The sequence below is a fragment of the Macaca nemestrina genome, chromosome 12, assembly GCF_043159975.1.
Source record: "Macaca nemestrina isolate mMacNem1 chromosome 12, mMacNem.hap1, whole genome shotgun sequence".
Taxonomy (NCBI): domain Eukaryota; kingdom Metazoa; phylum Chordata; class Mammalia; order Primates; family Cercopithecidae; genus Macaca; species Macaca nemestrina.
The window spans coordinates 37,828,332-37,849,012 of NC_092136.1; the positions used below are offsets into that span (position 1 = coordinate 37,828,332).

Below are 20,681 nucleotides of genomic sequence, written 5' to 3' on the forward strand. Positions count from 1 at the left end.
AAGGAGAATTGAGTACTTAGTTTGTACATGGTACTGTACAAATTGTTCTAGTTGCTTATTCAGAGGAGAATATCCAATGTCAATCTTTATCCTTTGCTCCTTATCAAGCAAAAACAAGTGTCTTTGTAACACAGGCATTTTAAATTTACTCTTGAAGAAAGGTAGAGCATCTGCCAATAAAAAAAAATCCTTATATTTTCAGAGATGGGGAGTAGGGGTGTAGTGGGAAGTAACAGAGGGTCAGAGCTATGGTGCTTTCTAACAAAGATGCATATAAATTTATCCATCAAATTAAAGACTCTGGAAATTATACATTTTTTCTTATGGTAGTTACGTGTAGGTATCACTTCAGGTATGAATTAAGAATCAGCAATTTCTCTGAAACTCTTAGTGAGTTTAAGTGATGTCTGCAAGTATCAATCAACACCACAGACATACCAGGGGCTTAGCGTATACTGTGGTATGAAGGACTGTGTTTTGTAGGACATGTATTTGGATGTTCTCAGACATAAGCTACATTATGGCTAAAAACTATATTTTTAAAGGTAGCTGCAAAGCTTTGGAATATCTGCATTTTCAGATATCATTTACTAAAATATTTATTAATTTCACGTGAATGGCCATCTGGATAAGTAGGTGAGTATCTGTGATGACCATTACTTTTTTTTTTTTTCCATTTTATTTATAGATTTCAATGGCTAATTATTTTCTTTGAGGAATGTGTGGGTGGTTTTTGTTGTGGTAGTGTTTTCTTGTTTTAGTCTTCTTGGCTAAGCAATACATATATGATGGGAAAATAATGTGGAAATAATATAGAGGAATGAAACAAACCAGTCCCTATAGTTTAAGGCCTAGTTTCCTTTGGAATCTGGGTTTCTGAACTTGTTCTATCAAGGGAACCACAGTGAGTAGATGAGTTGATTAAAAACTCTTGTCCTCTCTCCTCCTATACCAAATGAGGATAATTATAGTTACCTGCATCTCTAGAGTCTTCTGAGTTTTAATCAGTTAATATTTGCAAAGTGTTTGGAGATATCTGAATTAAAAGTACTGAGCAATGTAATCAAAATTCTTTGTAATTATAATTGGAATCAGTTTGTGGTACCACCTTTCCTCCGTTTTTGTCTATCTTGTTCTTTCTGCCAACCCAGATGTTACTGATGGTTACTACTCAGCTCCGCACACTCTCTCGACCACTTTTCTTTTTGCAACTCACTTCAGCTTATAAATAAATAAATGGATTAATCAATTAAAAATATATAGCCAGGCCTTTAACCCCACATTTAAGTAACTACTTAATATTTGTTTTTAAAGCTCCACAGTCACTAAGAGTAAAGTCAGCCAATTATTTTCTTCTAGTGTATCATTTTTTTTCAGGTCTTCCTTCACATGATGATAAACTGGTCTTCTTGCAGCATTCCCATGCTCAGAAACTCTCATTGGCTCTTTGGCGCCCATATGGCAACATCCAAACTCTTTGGCATCCCCCAGAGGCTTTCAAAATCTGGCAGTCATTCAGTCTTATTTTTCACTGTTCCCATTCCACACTCTTCTCTCCAGACATTTACTCTATGCCCTCCCACCTTCCTGCTATTCATTAAGCTGCCATTCACCCACTGTAGGGTACATTCAGACTCTTTACAATCTTATTTATTTATTTATTTATTTATTTATTTATTTATTTATTTATTTTTGAGATAGAGTCTGTTGCCCAAGCTGGAGTGCAGTGACACGATCATGGCTCACTGCAGCCTCAACTTCTTGGACTCAAGTGATCCTCCCACCTCAGCCTCCCAGGTAGCTGGGACTACAGTTGTGCACCACCACATCTGACTAATTTTTAAGTTTTTGTAGAGACCTGGTCTCACTGTGTTGCCCAGGCTGATAATGAATTCCTGGGCTCAAGCGATCCTCCCACCTCGGCCTCCCAAAATGTTGGGATTACAAGTGTGAGCCACTGCACCTGGCCCTTTGCAAACTTCTTGACAATGTATTCCTTTATTCCCTAACTGGAAGTAACTTATTTCTCTTTATAAAATTTTATCTGTACTTTTTCTAGGTCATTTCTACCTTTATATTCTAGTTACATATTACATATATCCTACCTCCCTCCTAGACCATAAGACTGGAAAGCAGACTTCATGTGTGATGAATGAATGAACAAAAGGAAGCCTAACATATGGATGTAGTCAATTGGATGCAAATTAAAGATTTTTAAATATTGATTTGCAAGATTTCATTAAGGTCAACTCTTAATCGTTTGTATCATATATGTTAGGAATGAAATACTAATAACTTCTTCAGCATTACCATTATCTTTATAGGACTGTCTAAAATGAGCAGCCATATCTTTAAACTGTGTTTTCTCTGATTACATGCTCACAGGTAAAACCCAAAGGGGCTGGGAACAACAAGACTTTTTTTTTTTTCTTTTCTGTATGCCTGAATTATCTGTACTGATGTTTGTTTTCCCAGCTTTGGCCATAGAAACTTAGTCCTAACATGCTAAAATTTTTGTAATTCTCTCTCTTAGAAAAAGATCACATTGTCTGAAATTTCATCCATTGAAGTAATCAAGCCTTAAAGTTGAAGGATCTTGGTCATGATTAATCCAGTCCTACAAAGTGGTATCTTAATGGCACTCCCTTTAGAAAGTTGGGTTCCAGGACACACATAGCTGCAGAAAACTGTGTCCACATTTTGTAAGCTCCTTCGTTGTCATAGCCACTCTCTTCTCTGTGGCTGATATTCTAAAACTGGCAGCACATGCTGATGGTAAAAGCTTGGTTCAGGAGACAGGTAACCTATTAGCTTTACGACATTTGACAGGTTACCTAACCTCTCTGACGCATAATTGCCTCATCTATGTAATGGGGATAATAATACCCATCCTGTCTCCTTGTAAAAATCAAATTAGATGATGCCTGTGAATGTTCTGTAGTCTCTTAGACAAATGTAAGTTATGACTACAGCAAGAGTAAAAGAGCATGTTGTTATGGACATTCCTTCAGTGAAATGTCTAAGACTTGTGAGTCATGATTAAAGCTAAACTTGATATCTACTTCATTGATTTTCTTTTTAGTTCTATGTACTATATTGAATTTCCTGAGAGTGGGGCTAAGAAAGCCTTCCTAGCATTTTATAGATGTGGTTGAATTAATGGTTGTAAGCCTTAAAGCAGAATTAGACAGCATCAATGAATTTATTAAGTATAAATAAATATATAATCTACTTAGCAATACTGCACAGCCTCTTTATCTTATGTGTGATAAAGAGTCATCTGAAGGCTGAAAATGAAAATTGTCCTGGAAGCTGTTGTTTAATCTTTGATTATTTCCTAATACAGTATATAAAATTGCTCATTGAAAGCTCAGCAGAATAGTAGGAAATTAAAAGGCTGAAAACTACAAATTTTGCTATTATTGTTATTACTATTACTGATTACTTCCCAAGTCTCTTATTGATCTGTTAGAAACAGAGCTACACAGGAAATAGTAGGACAGTTAGTATGTGGTAGTGTCATCTGCTTTTTAATTATTCAAGTAAAGTTTTATCCCATTAAAGGAACTCAAGAAGTTGGTTGTGGCTGATAATTGCCATCTGTCAAATTCCTTAGAGCAGGGGTCCCCAACCCCCAGGCCATGGATTGTTACCAGTCCCTGGCCTGTTAGGAACCAGGCTGCACAGTAGGAAGTGAGTGGTGGGCGAGCAAGCATTGCCATCTGAGCTCTGTCTTCTTTCAGATCAGCAGCGGCATTAGATTCTCATAGGAGCGTGAGCCCTATTGTAACTGCACATACAAGGGATCTAGGTTGCATGCTTCTTATGAGAACCCAACTCCTTATGAGAATTTAATTGATGACCTAAGGTGGAACTGTTTCATTCCAAAACCATCCCCCCTGCTACCCCCAGACTGTGGAAAAATTGTCTTCCACAAAACTGGTTCCTGGTGCCAAAAAGGTTGCGACTGCTGCCTTAGAGTTTATAATTTGGGTTTAGCACAGCCTATATTTACCTAAGAATTTCAATGAGTTCACTGATCTTTCCAAATGAAAAGCCTTCTTACGAAAATTATATTCAAACTGTCTTTTCTCTTAGTTTAATAAACCTATAAGTAAGTTTTTACTGAGTACTGCTATTACATTTTTCTCAGTTAAGCATTTTGGGGGCTCAGACATGATCCATTCCCTCAAAGAACTTACCTTCCAGCTGAAGACTGACCAGAATGAGCAAATATGGTTAACAATTAACAAGTGAGCAGGCCAGCCTGGCCAACATGGTGAAACCCCATCTCTACTAAAAACACAAAAATTAGCCAGGCATTTTGGTGGGTGCCTGTAATCCCAGCTAGCTGGGAGATTGAGGCAGGAGAATTGCTTGAACCCAGGAGGCGGAGAATGCAGTGAGCCGAGATCACACCATTGCACTCCAGCCTGGGCAACAGAGCAAGACTCTGTCTCGGGAAAAAACAAAAAACAAAACAAACAAACAAAAAAACAAGTGAGAAGGGAATCAAGTACTACGCAAGATGTGGAATTTTAGGGAAGGCAGGCAGTGTATGCTGGAATAATTAGAAAAAGGGGCATGCATGATTTGATGTTTGAACTGGATTATGAAGGATAAGCAAGATTTAGGCAGCGAGCGAGGGGGAGAGAGAAGAGTTTGTCAGAAGAATGGAATAAGTCAGGAGGCAGTAATGTGTATGGCACTCTAAGGGCTCTGTCCTGATCAGACTGGAAGTGATGAAGCATTGAGTAGTTTGAGAAAGTTAGCTAAGAAGGGTGAGGGCAGATTTTGGAGAGTGTTGAATATCAGAGAGAAGACATTAGATTTGAGCAGATAGAACAAAAAAGCCATTGCCAGTTTTTGTGTAAGAGAATAATAATATGAGAGTGGTTAGCCAGGAAGTGGTCATCAGAGTTGAATGGAGCAGAAAGAGTGTCTGATACAGCATGGAGATGTTGTGGTCACAAAATGAGGTGGTGAGGGCTGAGCCAAGATGGTGGCAGTGGGATGGATAAAAAGGGATGGCCAGGAGAAATATTTTAAAGGAAAAATTAACAGGACATCTTTACTGACTAGATTGGAAGGCTATACAGGAAATATATTGTCAAACTTGATTCCAGGATTTCTATCCTATGCCTGGGTTGCCCAAAATATCAGGAAACCATTGTTAGAAACAGAAAAGGTAGGAGATACCACTGTTCTGACAAAAAGTATTGAGTTTGGTGTCGCACCCATTTGACTTCAAGGCCTGCAAGTGAGTAGACAGAATTGCAGAAGTGCCACTCAGAGAGCAGGGCTTGCAATGTGGGGTTGGACTTTGTCACCATTTTATTAATTCCTAATTCTATGCAGATGCTCAGCTTGAGGAATGCCCATGTTTGGGCTTCAGAATGAAAGCCAAGTAATATTTACTCAGATGCCAATTTTCCCTCTGAAATATTTGCTTGTGGAACTGAGAAAACAACATAGAAAGCATTACTTATTTTTCTCATAAAAAAGTTATTAATAAAAAGATAAGATCAGTGAAAGGCAGAATAAACTAGAAGCCAAGTATAGAAAATTGTATCATTCAAAGACTCATTACTGTAGTGGTGATAACAAAACAATATTCCAACAGCTTAAGATGCCTCAGTACTTTGGACCATTTTTAAGTAGTTAGTGTGGGCACTTAGTAAATGTGTATTAAACTATAGTTCATTAATTCTTTTTTTTTTTTTTTTTTGAGATGGAGTTTCACTCTTGTCACCCAGGCTGCATTTTTGCTTTCTTAGTGGTATATAAAATGTTGTGTTTCACAATTATGGTATCTTAGATTTGATTAAATATGGTATTAAAAAATAGCTGATCACAGAAAGTCTCTACCAGTGTGACATAGATGGCTAAAGTATTCCAAATTTGCAACCTTTTGTTGACCTAAATAAGAGGTGCCCCTTGGGTTGTTTTTATTTGGACTGGGAATATTAGGAGAAAGCTTTTTTCATTCAGTGGTGTAAGTACCATCTACCAGAAATAGAAACCCCCATGGAGGATCTATTTCTTTGATGGTACAGGACTCAGAACATTCACAAATATTTAGTTATTAGCAGAACAGACATCTGTATTTTATTCAAACGAATTTGCCCTTCCTAATCTGAGAACACTGTGCAATCTAAGCAGTTCTAAGCATGTTTGCTATTCGTGCAAAGTGAGAGTAAATCTAAAATAAATTTTTTTGTGTGTTTAGGGATGGTAATAAAGTCTCTTAGTGGTTGAAAATGTTATTTCTTACAAAAGTGGAGAATATTTGCTTTTCAATACCAGAGTTTTCAGCCATTTCTGCATTCTGACCTATTGACTGGAGGTAGGTTGCCTTTGAATTCAGTAAAACTTCATGGGCAGAAAAAGTTCCTTTTCCTACTTATTTGGATAGCATGACGGTCATTGCATGATGTGTCTTTTTGTAAGTCCATGCCTCAGAACTGAGAAGTAGGAATAAAATTAGTGTCAGGGCTGGGAATGCTACTCTTTGCTGCTGAGAGACACAATACTTCAGGTAAGTGATTCTGAAGTCCTTCACCACCTGACGGTAACCTTGGGTTGGTTCATAGGTATGTTTTCATTTTGCTTGTTCATCCATTTTAATTGGCTTCCTAGAGCATACTTGTAGAGGTAGAGCCAAATTTAGAGTAGAGCAACCCTCTGGCAAACAGGAAGAGATTAATTTTGTGGTATGCTTTTAAGGGACTTCCCAGGAAACTTCAAAAGCAGAAAAAGAAGCACTAGCTGCCTAGTCCAAAATGTGTAAAATACCACAAAGTAGGATAAACTCAGAGCGCGCGCACGCACACACACACACACACACACAGGACCACTTCTCCAGTAAAAAGAAAAGTTGAGCTTTCTTAGCTAGATGTGTGTATTAGCCAGAAAAAGCCAAGGAGTGAAGGGTTTTAGAGAATTGGAGGAGATAAAGTGGAGTATGCATATGGGAAGCATTTGAAATTGACTTAAATGCCTTTTTAATGCTGACTTTTTCAGTTTTCTCCTTACCAGACACATTGTTTTCATGATATCAGCCCCAGGCATAGACACATCATTAAAATGAACATGTCAAAAATGATTTCTGTTTAGAAATAAGCAAAACATTTTCAGTTGTGACCACCCAGGTGTAGAATAAAGAACAGTGGAATTGGGAGCCCTTAGTTCTAACATAAACTTTCTTCATGACATGAGGCAAGTCTTCTATGGCCTTTGGTTTCCTTATCTGTAAAACAGGATGGCTCAATGAAATTATCTTTCTTCTTTGCTATAATAGAGTATCTCTGTGGGAAGAGAAAAAGAAAAGTCAATTTAAAGGCTCCTTATAGTTCCCCAACTGCTGTTTTATTGTGCTATTCATGCCTAGACATCACAGAGCTAGAAAGGCCCATCAGACCCCTCAGGCCGCTGCTGTTCCTGTCACACATTCCTGCAAAGGACCATGTTGCTAACTTGAAAAAAATTACTATTACACTTGCAGTTGTTGCTTAGTAACATTTCTGATTTTGTGTTTCTTGTGACAGCATGAACAGAGATCATTAAAAATTAAACTTACAAAGCTGCTAAAGTGGGAGGAAGGAGAACCTGAAGCCACAATTTTTGCACTTGCTTAGAAGCTATCTAATCTCAGATTTATATGCTAGATCTTGGGGAAACACTGCACGTCTCTGGTTTATATTAAACCACATACAGCACGCTACTGACATTGATTTGTGTCTGGTGCAGCTGGAGTTTATCACCAAGACATAAAAAAACCTTGACCCTGCAGAATGGCCTGGAATTGCAATCAGATGGGCCACATGGCATCCCAGTGAAAGAAAGCCCTAACCAGTTTTTTGTCTTGTTTCTGCTTTCTCCCTACAGTTCCACCAGGTGAGAAGAGTGATGACCATCCTTTTCCTTACTATGGTTATTTCATACTTTGGTTGCATGAAGGCTGCCCCCATGAAAGAAGCAAACATCCGAGGACAAGGTGGCTTGGCCTACCCAGGTGTGCGGACCCATGGGACTCTGGAGAGCGTGAATGGGCCCAAGGCAGGTTCAAGAGGCCTGACATCATTGGCTGACACTTTTGAACACGTGATAGAAGAGCTGTTGGATGAGGACCAGAAAGTTCGGCCCAATGAAGAAAACAATAAGGACGCAGACTTGTACACGTCCAGGGTGATGCTCAGTAGTCAAGTGCCTTTGGAGCCTCCTCTTCTCTTTCTGCTGGAGGAATACAAAAATTACCTGGATGCTGCAAACATGTCCATGAGGGTCCGGCGCCACTCTGACCCTGCCCGCCGAGGGGAGCTGAGCGTGTGTGACAGTATTAGCGAGTGGGTAACGGCGGCAGACAAAAAGACTGCAGTGGACATGTCGGGCGGGACGGTCACAGTCCTTGAAAAGGTCCCTGTATCGAAAGGCCAACTGAAGCAATACTTCTACGAGACCAAGTGCAATCCCATGGGTTACACAAAAGAAGGCTGCAGGGGCATAGACAAAAGGCATTGGAACTCCCAGTGCCGAACTACCCAGTCGTATGTGCGGGCCCTTACCATGGATAGCAAAAAGAGAATTGGCTGGCGATTCATAAGGATAGACACTTCTTGTGTATGTACATTGACCATTAAAAGGGGAAGATAGTGGATTTATGTTGTATAGATTATATTGAGACAAAAAATATCTATTTGTATATATACATAACAGGGTAAATTATTCAGTTAAGAAAAAAATAATTTTATGAACTGCATGTATAAATGAAGTTTATACAGTACAGTGGTTCTACAATCTATTTATTGGACATGTCCATGACCAGAAGGGAAACAGTCATTTGCGCACAACTTTAAAAAGTCTGCATTACATTCCTTGATAATGTTGTGGTTTGTTGCCGTTGCCAAGAATTGAAAACATAAAAAGTTTAAAAAAAAATAATAAATTGCATGCTGCTTTAATTGTGAATTGATAATAAACTGTCCTCTTTCAGAAAACAGACACACACACACACACACACACACACACACACAACAAAAATTTGAACCAAAACATTCCGTTTACATTTTAGACAGTAAGTATCTTCGTTCTTGTTAGTACTATATCTGTTTTACTGCTTTTAACTTCTGATAGCGTTGGAATTAAAACAATGTCAAGGTGCTGTTGTCATTGCTTTACTGGCTTAGGGGATGGGGGATGGGAGGGGTATATTTTTGTTTGTTTTGTGTTTTCTTTTTTGTTTGTTTGTTTTGTTTTTTAGTTCCCACAGGGAGTAGAGATGGGGAAAGAATTCCTTCAATATGTATTCTGGTTGATAAAAGATACATTTGTATGTTGTGAAGATGTCTGCAATATCAATCAGATGACTGGAAAGTGAATAAAAATTAAGGCAACTGAACAAAAAATGCTCACACTCCACATCCCATGATGCACCTCCCAGGCCCCGCTCATTCTTTGGGCATTGGTCAGAGTAAGCTGCTTTTGACGGAAGGACTTAAGTTTGCTCAGAACACATTCTTTCCCCCCCTCCCCCTCTGGTCTCCTCTTTGTTTTGTTTTGAGGAAGAAAAATCAGTTGCGCGCTCTGAAATATGTTACCACTGCTGTGAACAAGTGGACACATCGTGTCACATCATGACACACTCATAGTATAAGCATGGAGAACAGTGACTTTTTTTTTAGAACAGAAAACAACAAAAAATAACCCCAAAATGAAGATTATTTTTTACAAGGAGTAAACATTTGCGTAAATCATGGTAAAGCTTAAAAAAAAAACTCATGGTAAGGCTTAACAATGTCTTGCAAGCAAAAGGTAGAGCTCTGTATCAACCCAGGAACACCTAGATCAGAACAGGAATCCACATTGCCAGTGACATGAGACTGAACAGCCAAATGGAGGCTATGTGGAGCTGGCATAGCATTTACCAGCAGTGCGGGAGGAATTTCTGAGTGGCCATCCCAAGGTCTAGGTGGAGGTGGGGCATGGTATTTGAGACATTCCAAAAGGAAGGCCTCTGAAGGACCCTTTAGAGGTGGCTCTGGAATGACATGTGTCAAGCTGCTTGGACCTCGTGCTTTAAGTGCCTACATTATCTAACTGTGCTCAAGAGGTTCTCGACTGGAGGACCACACTCAAGCCGACTTATGCCCTCCATCCCACCTCTGGATAATTTTGCATAAAATTGGATTAGCCTGGAGCAGGTTGGGAGCCAAATGTGGCATTTGTGATCATGAGATTGATGTAATGAGATAGAAGATGTTTGCTACCTGAACACTTAATGCTTTGAAACTAGACCTGAGGAAACCAGGGTTTATCTTTTGAGAACTTTTGGTAAGGGGAAAGGGAACAGGAAAAGAAACCCCAAACTCAGGCCGAATGATCAAGGGGACCCATAGGAAATCTTGTCCAGAGACAAGACTTCGGGAAGGTGTCTGGACATTCAGAACACCAAGACTTGAAGGTGCCTTGCTCAGTGGAAGAGGCCAGGACAGAGCTGACAAAATTTTGCTCCCCAGTGAAGGCCACAGCAACCTTCTTCCCATCCTGTCTGTTCATGGAGAGGGTCCCTGCCTCACCTCTGCCATTTTGGGTTAGAAGTCAAGTTGGGAGGCTGAAATAGTGTTCTTGGAAAAATGGATCCCCACTGAAAACTAGTGCTCTAAGCCCATTCAGCCCATTTCACACTTGAAAATGTTAGTGATCACCACTTGGACCAGCGTCCTTAAGTATCAGAAAGCCCCAAGCAATTGCTGCATCTTAGTAGGGTGAGGGATAAGCAAAAGAGGATGCTCACCATAACCCAGGAATGAAGATACCATCAGCAAAGAATTACAATTTGTTCGATCTTTCTTTTAGAGCTAGTCTGTCTTTCACAGTACCATCTGAATACCTCTTTGAGAAGGAAGACTTTACATAGTATAGGTTTGTTTTGTGTTATTTGAAAATATTATTTTTGTAATTATTTTTAATATGTAAGGAATTCTTGGAATATCTGCTGTATGTTAACTTTATGCATCTTCCTTTCGAGGGACGAATTTAAAACAAACCCCCATCACAATCTTAAAGGATTGCAAGGGCCAGATCTGTTAAGTGGTTTCATAGGAGACACATCCAGCAATTGTGTGGTCAGTGGCTCTTTTACCCAATAAGATACATCACAGTCACATGCTTGATGGTTTATGTTGACCTAAGATTTATTTTGTTAAAATCTCTCTCTGTTGTGTTCGTTCTTGTTCTGTTTTGTTTTTTAAAGTCTTGCTGTGGTCTCTTTGTGGCAGAAGTGTTTCATGCATGGCAGCAGGCCTGTTGCTTTTTTATGGTGATTCCCATTGAAAATGTAAGTAAATGTCTGTGGCCTTGTTCTCTCTATGGTAAAGATATTATTCACCATGTAAAACAAAAAACAGTATTTATTGTATTTTAGTATATTTATATAATTATGTTATTGAAAAAAATTGGCATTAAAACTTAACCGCATCAGAAGCCTATTGTAAATACAAGTTCTATTTAAGTGTACTAATTAACATATAATATATGTTTTAAATATAGAATTTTTAATGTTTTTAAATATATTTTCAAAGTACATAAAATCTGGGGGTTCTGGGTTTTTTTCTCTTTACTGTAAAACAAACATGAAAACGTGTTTTATTATAAATACGTGTGTTCCTTGCTTTAAGACTAATCTGACTAGTTTTAGCAATTAAACAGCCCTCCAGAGAGGATACTTATTTGAAAGCCTGGGAGGCCAATCCTGCAGTCTGTGAGCTTTTGAGAAGTTGTAGGATTGGATCTGTCTTCCATGTTGTAAGATGGGAGTGTCATTTTCTCGGACACTTGAAAGTTTTACCCCTTTGAAGTGATATACTTTCATCAGATACCAAACCATGTATCCTAGCAACATCAGCATCCACGAATCACGGCTGGCTGGCTGGCTCTATCTGATTATAAAATAACTGTTAAAAAAAAAATCAAAGTAGGTTTACTTAGGGATAATGAGAATAAATTGGCCCAAATTTAGAAAGTCAAGTACTGGAAAAAGAAAAAGAAATTCAATATTTGGAGACAGGTCACATACTCACAGTTTAGCAATGGTGCCATTTGCAGTATGTATTTGTATCCATAGCACTGATTTAATTTTTGTACGTGGAGCACACAGATTTTATATCATAGTACCCACAATCTAACAGATTGCTAGGATTTCTAAAAGGATTTGCCTCCGTGATGGCTGCCAAGCCGCTGGGTAATTTAGTTAAAGTGTTTAAAGTTATCACTAAATCTTAGGGAAATAAATGGAAGGATTTTAAATCAGAGAAAGGGCCATTAAGGAAAAAAAGCATCTGTTCTTACTCTTCAGCCTCCCCATTTGAACACTGACAACCCATCCCATAACGTGGTGAACTATATCTGTGCAATGTATCATTTCTATTTCTAAACATACACACATGGTTTCCTCTTGTATTGTCTTATAAATAAGGATCAGGAAAGTCATAACAAACATTGACTTGTGTTGTGTATACGGAAAAACAGATCGAAAGAGATGAATTACTCTATCCTAATCTGTCCAGTGAACTTGAAAAGTACTCTAAACTCTAAGAGAAGCCCTTGACTGCCAGTCATGACAGCCTAGCCATGGAATTAGAACTTTGATAAACTTCAGGCTTGACCAATTTTCATAGTCAGAGGATCAAAATATTTTTTAAATGGTTGAGTAAAAAAAGTAAAAATTAAACATGACATCCAAATTACTTGAAGTTAAACGAGTTTGGTAAACATGACTGAAAGTTTTCATTAGAAGATGAGGTTGGAGAAAAAACCAAAATAGAGACATCTACTAAATTATCCAACTTGGAGTTAATAGGAGTAACCAATGTGTACTGCATTCATTGAGTAAGCAGTTAAACTTGTTTAATTATTAAGATGCCTGGAAATAACTCAGATCATTGCTTTGATCTGTTGTTTTTCACCATACTGATAAGCCTCTGTGGTGATTAGCTGTGTCTATGAAATCTTTTTATGAGCTAGACTAATTCTATGAATAATAAGACAGTTCCGAATGAGAACCTGGACTAAATCTTAGAATGGGTCAGTGTTAAATTGTTCCTCATTCATTTAAGTGGCTTCTAGATCTGGATAAAATGTCAAACACTTTTTGAACTGCAATAAATGGCTTCAGGCATTGCCTCAGTTCAGCCAGCACCCCCAGTAGTGTTAAGGTTTAAGCTTATTGTAAAACATACATGTCTCCCTCATGTTCTAACATCAAGCCTGGTCTATAAGTTAAAGTGGAAATGGCTGCATATTTTGACAAACCATTGTTAAGTAAAGACTGTTAATTGGGATAAAAAACAATATAAGTGTACATAAATTTAGGAAGATGAAGTGTTTAGCTTGCAAAAAGCCATTCACAGATTTGATCCAACCTCAAAATGTTGACCAGCAAAATTAGTGTTTGATGGAACACAGGCCATCCTTTTAGCTGTGGGTTTTTAAACTGTGGTTTTAAAGGTCGGTTGGCTGCTTGGTTTGGGGACAATCGGGGGTAATGGTTGGGAATCTGACTTTTGTTGGTTACATTGAACTAACTGGTGGTTGGTGAACTCTCCACCTAATAGCTAAACTTAGCAACTAGAGTGGGTGAAGCCACTCCAAACCAGCCCATGTTTGTGGACATTCCTTCTAATAAACACCCTGCCTGCATGTCTATCCCCAGCCTTGTAAGTATGATCATCCATTCTCTCAATTCTGGCCACCATTTGAATTATTTGTAGGGAATAAAAGGCAAAGTCCTTTTTAGTAAGTGATTATTTGCAGTAAATTACTTGAAGACTATGTTTAAATATTAACAGAAAAAATACTGTGACCTTACACATTATCATCATTGAGAAGACCCATTTCTGTGGCACTCTGTAGGATTTCTATAGGCCTTTACCTCACCCCCACCCCCTAATTATTTACAAGGCACAGAGCACCAGATTAGGAGCTCTTTAGCCTGGCATTTGCTTTTCTAAGAACAATCCTGTGTGCTTGGTAACGTCAGTACCATGGAATTGTAAAAAGCAGGCCTTCCAATTAAACCTCACCACACAAACAATAAACAAGACCTTTGCATTTAAGTGTGAACTGCTATTTTATATCTGGCAAAACAAAAGTCCTTTCCTTTAGAAAAATAAGCCTATCTGTCCTGAAAAAAGCCTCACACACAATGTTGTAGTTAATGACAGGACTTGTCTCAAGTCTGTAAATGACCAAAAAGTGTTAGTTGAAATCCTGAGCTTGAGGTGTATGTTCTACATTTAGAAAGGACATAAAGATGATTCTGCAGCTCTGCACTTTGGTACTGTATTCCATTTCAAATGGTTCCTTAGAAACCAGGGGCTGGTCTGCATAGAACGTCTGAACCCAGGGGAAATATTTTCGTCTGGCTTAAGTGCTCACAATTTGAAAAAATCCATATCAAGTACTGCAGTACACATTTAAATTTATTTAGTCAAGCTGCATTCTCCATTGAGCCCTAACATTTAAAAAATAGTTGCTAAACTGGGATTTGGTGCATATCAGGAAGGAAAGAGGAAAAAGACATAAAACAGAAACCTTACCCAGCAGAGACCTTCTCCAACAGATACCAAGCAGTGTTTACTTGGAGATAACAGTACCCACACTCTCCTCCAGTTAGACTCATGCAATGATCTCAAAGTGTGGACTGCAACCAGCATCTGCATCTCTGGGAACTTGTTACAAATGCAAATTCTCAGTTCCCATCCCAGACTTACTAAATAAGAAGCTCTGGGGGTAGAGGACAACAATCTGAGTTTTAACAACCCGTCTAGGTGATTCTGTGCCCACTCAAATTTGAGGATCATTCGACTAAGGGGATTAAACAGCCTTTCACATGTTCTAGATAATAGGAAGATGGCACATCCCAAGAATTTGGAACTTTGAGATCTGATCCCAGTCATGTCACTAACTCTTTTCTTGGCCCTGAAAACATCAAACCATCTATGTTTGCATTTCCTAAACAACGCAAAAGTGATGGGTGCTCGCAGGTGGAGCAATGCTTAGTGTTGTAAGAGAAGAGTGCACTGATGGTTTGAAAGTGAGCATGCAAATATGAGCCAGGAAAGCCCAGTGCCATTCATATTCAACAATTTTTTTTTCTTTCCTTTCAAAGCAACAGCAGTAGTGGATTCGGGACCCAGAGCATGTAGTCGTTTGTAACACATTTGGAACGACTGTGAGAAATGAGAAGCAACATGCAGCAAATTAATAAGGAAAAGATTATTCCATCTGGGGAGCTGGGCTCTGCACATGCCAACACAGCCCATTCTCTGTGAAATAGCGTTTTATAGGTCACAAATTAAATCAGCATCCTGAATTAATCAGATATTAACATCCAGCTGAGGAAATCTAGGTTCACACCTCCAGAATGACCGGACTAGAAATTCAAAGGGCTTCCCCAGACTTTGTGGCAAAGCTTTTCCATATTGTAGGAACTGGTTTCTGGAAATGAGGACCTCAACATAGCTATTCCCATCTCTGTGTGTATGCGTATGTGTGTGTGCACACTCCTGCACATTTTACACTGCAAATTGCATTAAAAGATTTTTCTATTTCTGGGATGGACAGGAGGGTGTCCAATCCATTAGGCAATACGGAAGCCTGAATTCTAACAAGCCTACCTTGGAGAGCCAGGTATGTTGGTAGTTCAATCACTAGGTTGGCCAACCCTTTCCAGTATCTGAGCCTCCATGCCCTCATCTGTCAGAGGAAGAGGCTGAACTTGGGGGATCTCCCAAGAGGATGATCTTGGAGGTAAATTTCAGTTTTAAGACTACAATTTCATTCTTCCTACTTTATTATTTGCCATTAAAAGAGATTAAAGAGGTTTCTGAAGCACTTGAAGGCTGGGATGCATTCTGAGATAATTCATTGTGCATCGCCTGCCTCCCTCCATAGTTGGTGTCCTTATTTCTTGGCACTTGCCACAAGATTAAAAGCAGGAGGCACTTCGAGTTACTGTGGTGGTTGGGGAGGATGTGACCCAAGGAATGTTTCTACTTCATATGCAACTATAAAATTATTACCAACTGTCTGACAAGCAGGCAGAAAATACCCTGGGGAAGGTGCCCAAATATTCTTCAAGATGCAAACTTTCTACCGGTCTCTAACCTTACTTTCAAAGCCAGGCAATGCATTTACCTTTGTTTTATGTAACTCATTCAACTGTATGACATGGTGCCTGGCAAGGAGAGATTCCTTGTGTTTTGCCAAGTTGCAGAGTCAGGAAACTCTGAATGAAACTGCTGAATTAGCATCCTGTAGAGTCACTGTTTATTACAGAGTTCTCTGAATGAAATGGGTTTGCATCTCTGTTCTTTGGGGCTTTATAAATTCACCAAGGATATACAGCTCCCAGCCTGCTTCACCACCACCCCTGAGCACTCTGGATAATTCCTTCTCTTGAGAGGATGGCCTTGAGAACGTGTCTCATAACAAATCACAGCAACACCACATTCAGCAGCAGATTTCCTCAGAGGAACAGCAGATATTTCAGAATGGTAAAGAGGTCATTCTGAGTGGAGCTTTGGCTAGTTTAGGAGACAAACCTCACTGGCATGCCAGGGTTTGAAACTCCTTATTTCAGCAATCCAACTTTGGTTTACTCCTGGCCTTGAGTCCTTTTTGCCTGAATCTCTGAGAAATCTATGTTTTTGTTCAATCCACCTCTGCTCCCACTTCATGCCCTGCTCCCACTCCCACTGCTTCCCTTCCTGATGACCTCAGAGCTCTGCTTCCTCTGGGATCCAACATCTCACCTCTCAGGGGGCACATAATAAAGAGTGGAGTCTGAATCCCAACTCTGCTACAAGAGCTGTGTGACTGTAGGCAAGTCACTTAACTTCTCTGTGCTTCCATTTCCTCACCTGCAAAGGACAGGTAAAAATATTCCCACTTACCTCATGGGATTTTGTGATAATTAAATTAGGTAATACATATAAAGCACTTAGGAAAGTTATGGACCCATGAGAAAGCCTCAGAAAGTGTTTACGAACTCTTGGTAGTCACTCTGCTGACTGGTAATAAGCTGGGCTCATCTAGTACACACTTCAGAGACTTTTTTCTTATATTCAGAATCCTGGAAGAGATCGCATCTCATCTGTGCCATTAGCATCCAGGGTCACTTTGTCTTTTCTGGAAGACTCAGAGAGATAACTCTTGTTTACCCCACTAGCAATAATATTGCTTGGCAGTTAAGCTGTGGCCACTACATACACTCAGGCAAATGGAAGAGATATACTACAACAAAGGGTGTTTTTCTAGACTGTACATTCCAAATGAAGCCCGTTATCCCTAAGTGTCTATCCCAGCTGAATGGCAATGACTGAAGCCAGGATGCAATAGATGAACTCATGTAGTCTGAAAGAAACAAGGGGCTACAGTCACATTTCTAAAAATAGACATGGCACATCAGGAAAATCCTGCCTTAACCTCTGCCCCATGTCCTTGACATACATTTAACCCATTGCACAATTATAGTGACTAGTACTTACTATAAGCAGGCAGTGTTCAACGCATCTTATGCAGATTTTCTCACTGCACAACAATCCATAAACTAGGTGGTAGTTTTAGTACTCCCATTTTAGAGATGAAAAAACTAAGGCAGAGATAATCCAATTAAGTTGGCAAAGGCTGCAACACTTGTGAGTAACAGGGCAGCCTGGATCTGTAGCCACTCTTAAACCACTGCAAAATTTAAAAGTGTAAAGGGCATTGAGTACAGACGGAAAAAAAAAAAATAGGCGGTGGTTCGGGGGAGGGGAGTGGAATAGCTAGTTACATGTCCAAGGGATTTGGCTTCCATCAGAGAGAGAGACCACTAGTGGTGCTTAGAATTTTTAGCTTTCAAAAGAGTACTGGATTGCACTTTTAAGGGTTAACATGCAAACAGTCTCTCATTGCACGGGGGCCTTTCCAAAAGTGGATACAACCCTGCTCTGTGCTGAAAAACCTGATCGTAGGGTTTCTAGAGCTTCATGCCAGCTGTTTCCAATACTTGGATATGGGGCAGTTGTCACCCCTTTAACCTCATGGCCAATCTGAAGAGCTTCCTGTGAATTGCTGGGATTGGGAAGATAGGCAGAGTGTTGTGGAACCACTTGCAAAACTCAGGAATGCCCAATCCTCTCTAGGTCAATACTTTACAGTTATTTTGTGTTTGAGATTGGTGGAGAAGAGAAAGGACAATGACTCAGGCCTGCTGGGTCTGCAATAGCCCTGGCCACCAGCGCCAGCCTTCTCTCCCCCATTCCTCCATGTATAGCAGACATCACTTGTAAGTCCTTGCTGCACCTCAGCCTCAGAAGTCATCTCAAGGTCATGCTCCACTGCCAGTTGAATTGAATTGAACCAAAAGATGAACTCAGTTTGCTATCTTGGCTTCCCCAGTTTCTTAAGAACAGATCCCATTGGTGATGGGGTAGATAAGGTAGTAAAGTCAAGGTGCTGAGGACTGGATGTGCCCCTCGGGTTGAGCAGAAGTTAGATGCGAAAGGGTGAAGAATGTTCTATAATGAGTATAAAGACTTCTATCCATGGGCTTCAGACAGATGGTCCATATGCAAAGAATCCAAGTAAAGGGTAAGATTACTCTAGGAATTGGTTGAACACAAGGACAAGTATTTGGCAATAGGCAATACTATTACATCCCTATTTTGTACCAGATGCCATGCCAAATGCTTTGCATGCTATCTAAAATACTCATCAATCATGAGATAGATGTAATTTGAGAGACAAGAGAACTGACAACACAGTAGCCTAAATAACTTGCCCAAGGTCACACAGTTAATAGATGATATAGTCAGGTTTGAAGCCACATCTATATAATCCCAAGGCCTCAAATTTTAACCACCAGGCTGGTGGCTCTCAATCTTGACCTGTACATTTGAATCACATAGGGAATTTTAAAAATATGTCTATACCCAGATGAGTTAAATCAGAATCTCTGGGAGTGGGGCCCTGGAATCTGTATTTCTTAAAGATCTTTCCAGTGGTTTTATTGACCAGCCAGGGTAGAAGTGCTGCCCCAGATTCTTCTTCCTCCAGGTAAACAGGAGTCAGAGGTATCAGAGATTTCTACCCAAGGGACTCAGAGCCCTAACCTGGTTCCAAATTTGGGTGTGGGATTCTAATGACTGGGAATTAACCAGACAGGACCCTAGTTCTATAGGAAATTTAGTAGGACCCTAGCTATAGAAACAAGAAAAATGATTATAGATAGTAAAATCAACATTCAGAGTCAGAATGGACCCACCAGAAAGCTCAATCTAACACTGAGCTCCTGAACGAGGCTCCTTAAATTTATTAAGATTCCCTGTGATTAGAAACAGGAGAGGCACTAATGGCTGCAGGAGGGCTGAGTCTACAGATGAGGATCTCTCATCTACAGATGAGGATCAACTGACCCAGTGCTGAAGCAAAGAGAGCTCTATGGTCTTCTCACAGGCAGGTCATCACCTGTCCCACCTCCAAGCAACCTGCTGTGAGCCAACAACGTGTTTCCACACATTTCACACTGCTTAGCTCATTCTGATGGACTCAAAAGGCTTTACTAAGTTGAAGCAATGAGAAAAAAAAAAACAATCCCTGTTGACTGGAGTGTTTTCTCTGTTTTCAGAAGTGACTGTTAGATTAGTGTTTGGCTTTATCTTCTGCATCTTCTAATAATTTTATCTCCTTCCCATCCCTACCTCAAACTTGCAAGCAGTGAGTCTTGCTTGACAGTAGGAAAAAACATCTCCGAGTCTCACTGCCCCTTCCTGGAGGGCTTGTTTTAGAAGCAATGCAGGACATGCCCAGCTTAGCCAGGCCACGGGGCTAATCGAATTTGGCAGATGTTCTGCGTCAGCAGGCACCAGGGTGCTAATGCCCCGGGTCAGCTGGTGAGAGGGTAAGTGGGCAAATGTCTGGCTTCTTCCCTGTGTTTTCAGGACAGGAATCTGAGTACCAGTAATCACTAGCCTATGGGACCAGAGGTTATTTTGGGCCTTCTTTTATCCAATGGAAAGTTAGGGGTGTGACATCTGAAACTGCCAAGGAGCATCCGGTTTCACCCTTATCCAGGACATGTCCCTAGAGGAAATGGAAGCAATGTCAAGGAGACCAAAATGCAGGTGTCAGAACTACCCTTTGTTTTTTATTTCTGTGCCATTTGTTTTCATCCATTCCTTTCACTTTCAGCTCACCTTTCCACTACTCTGGTTCAGGTCTTCATTGCATCTTGCCCAGGCTATCCCAGCAGCCTTCCAACCATCTCTCTACCTCCAATCTCTCTACCCCCACCCACTTCCAATCTATCCTCCCATGATAGCAGAATGATCTCTCTGAAGGTTCAATGAAAATAATGAATGTGAAAACACTTCGTAATACATTACACAAATAGCAACACCCACCTATACACAAACGTACCAATGTGGCAGGAGAGACAGAAATGCAGTCTTTACTCACTGTTGACTATGCAGGTGTAAAGGCCAGTGCACTGCAAGGAAATGAAATAGACTGAGAGGAATGTTTTTGGGAAATAATGGTCTAAGTTGGCACACACAGTACTGGAACCCTCAAACGAGTCCTCAAAAAGGCATTCAAGGTGGCCTTGTCTGCTTGGTAATTGTATGTCACTGTGATAAACC

At 39.9% G+C, this 20,681-nt stretch overlaps 1 protein-coding gene across 7 annotated transcripts in view; it reads left to right on the forward strand.

Annotated features, from left to right (window-relative positions):
* Positions 1–9,160, forward strand: part of LOC105463281 (brain derived neurotrophic factor) — a 67,866-nt gene extending 58,706 nt beyond the window's left edge. For all 7 annotated transcript variants that reach the window (XM_011710305.2, XM_011710306.2, XM_011710308.2 and 4 more), the window contains exon 2: positions 7,888–9,160. In XM_011710305.2, coding sequence (XP_011708607.1) covers positions 7,888–8,652 — 765 coding nt within the window. In that variant the 3' untranslated portion in view covers positions 8,653–9,160. The remainder of the gene's footprint in view (positions 1–7,887) is intronic.
* The last annotated feature ends 11,521 nt before the right edge of the window (positions 9,161–20,681 follow it).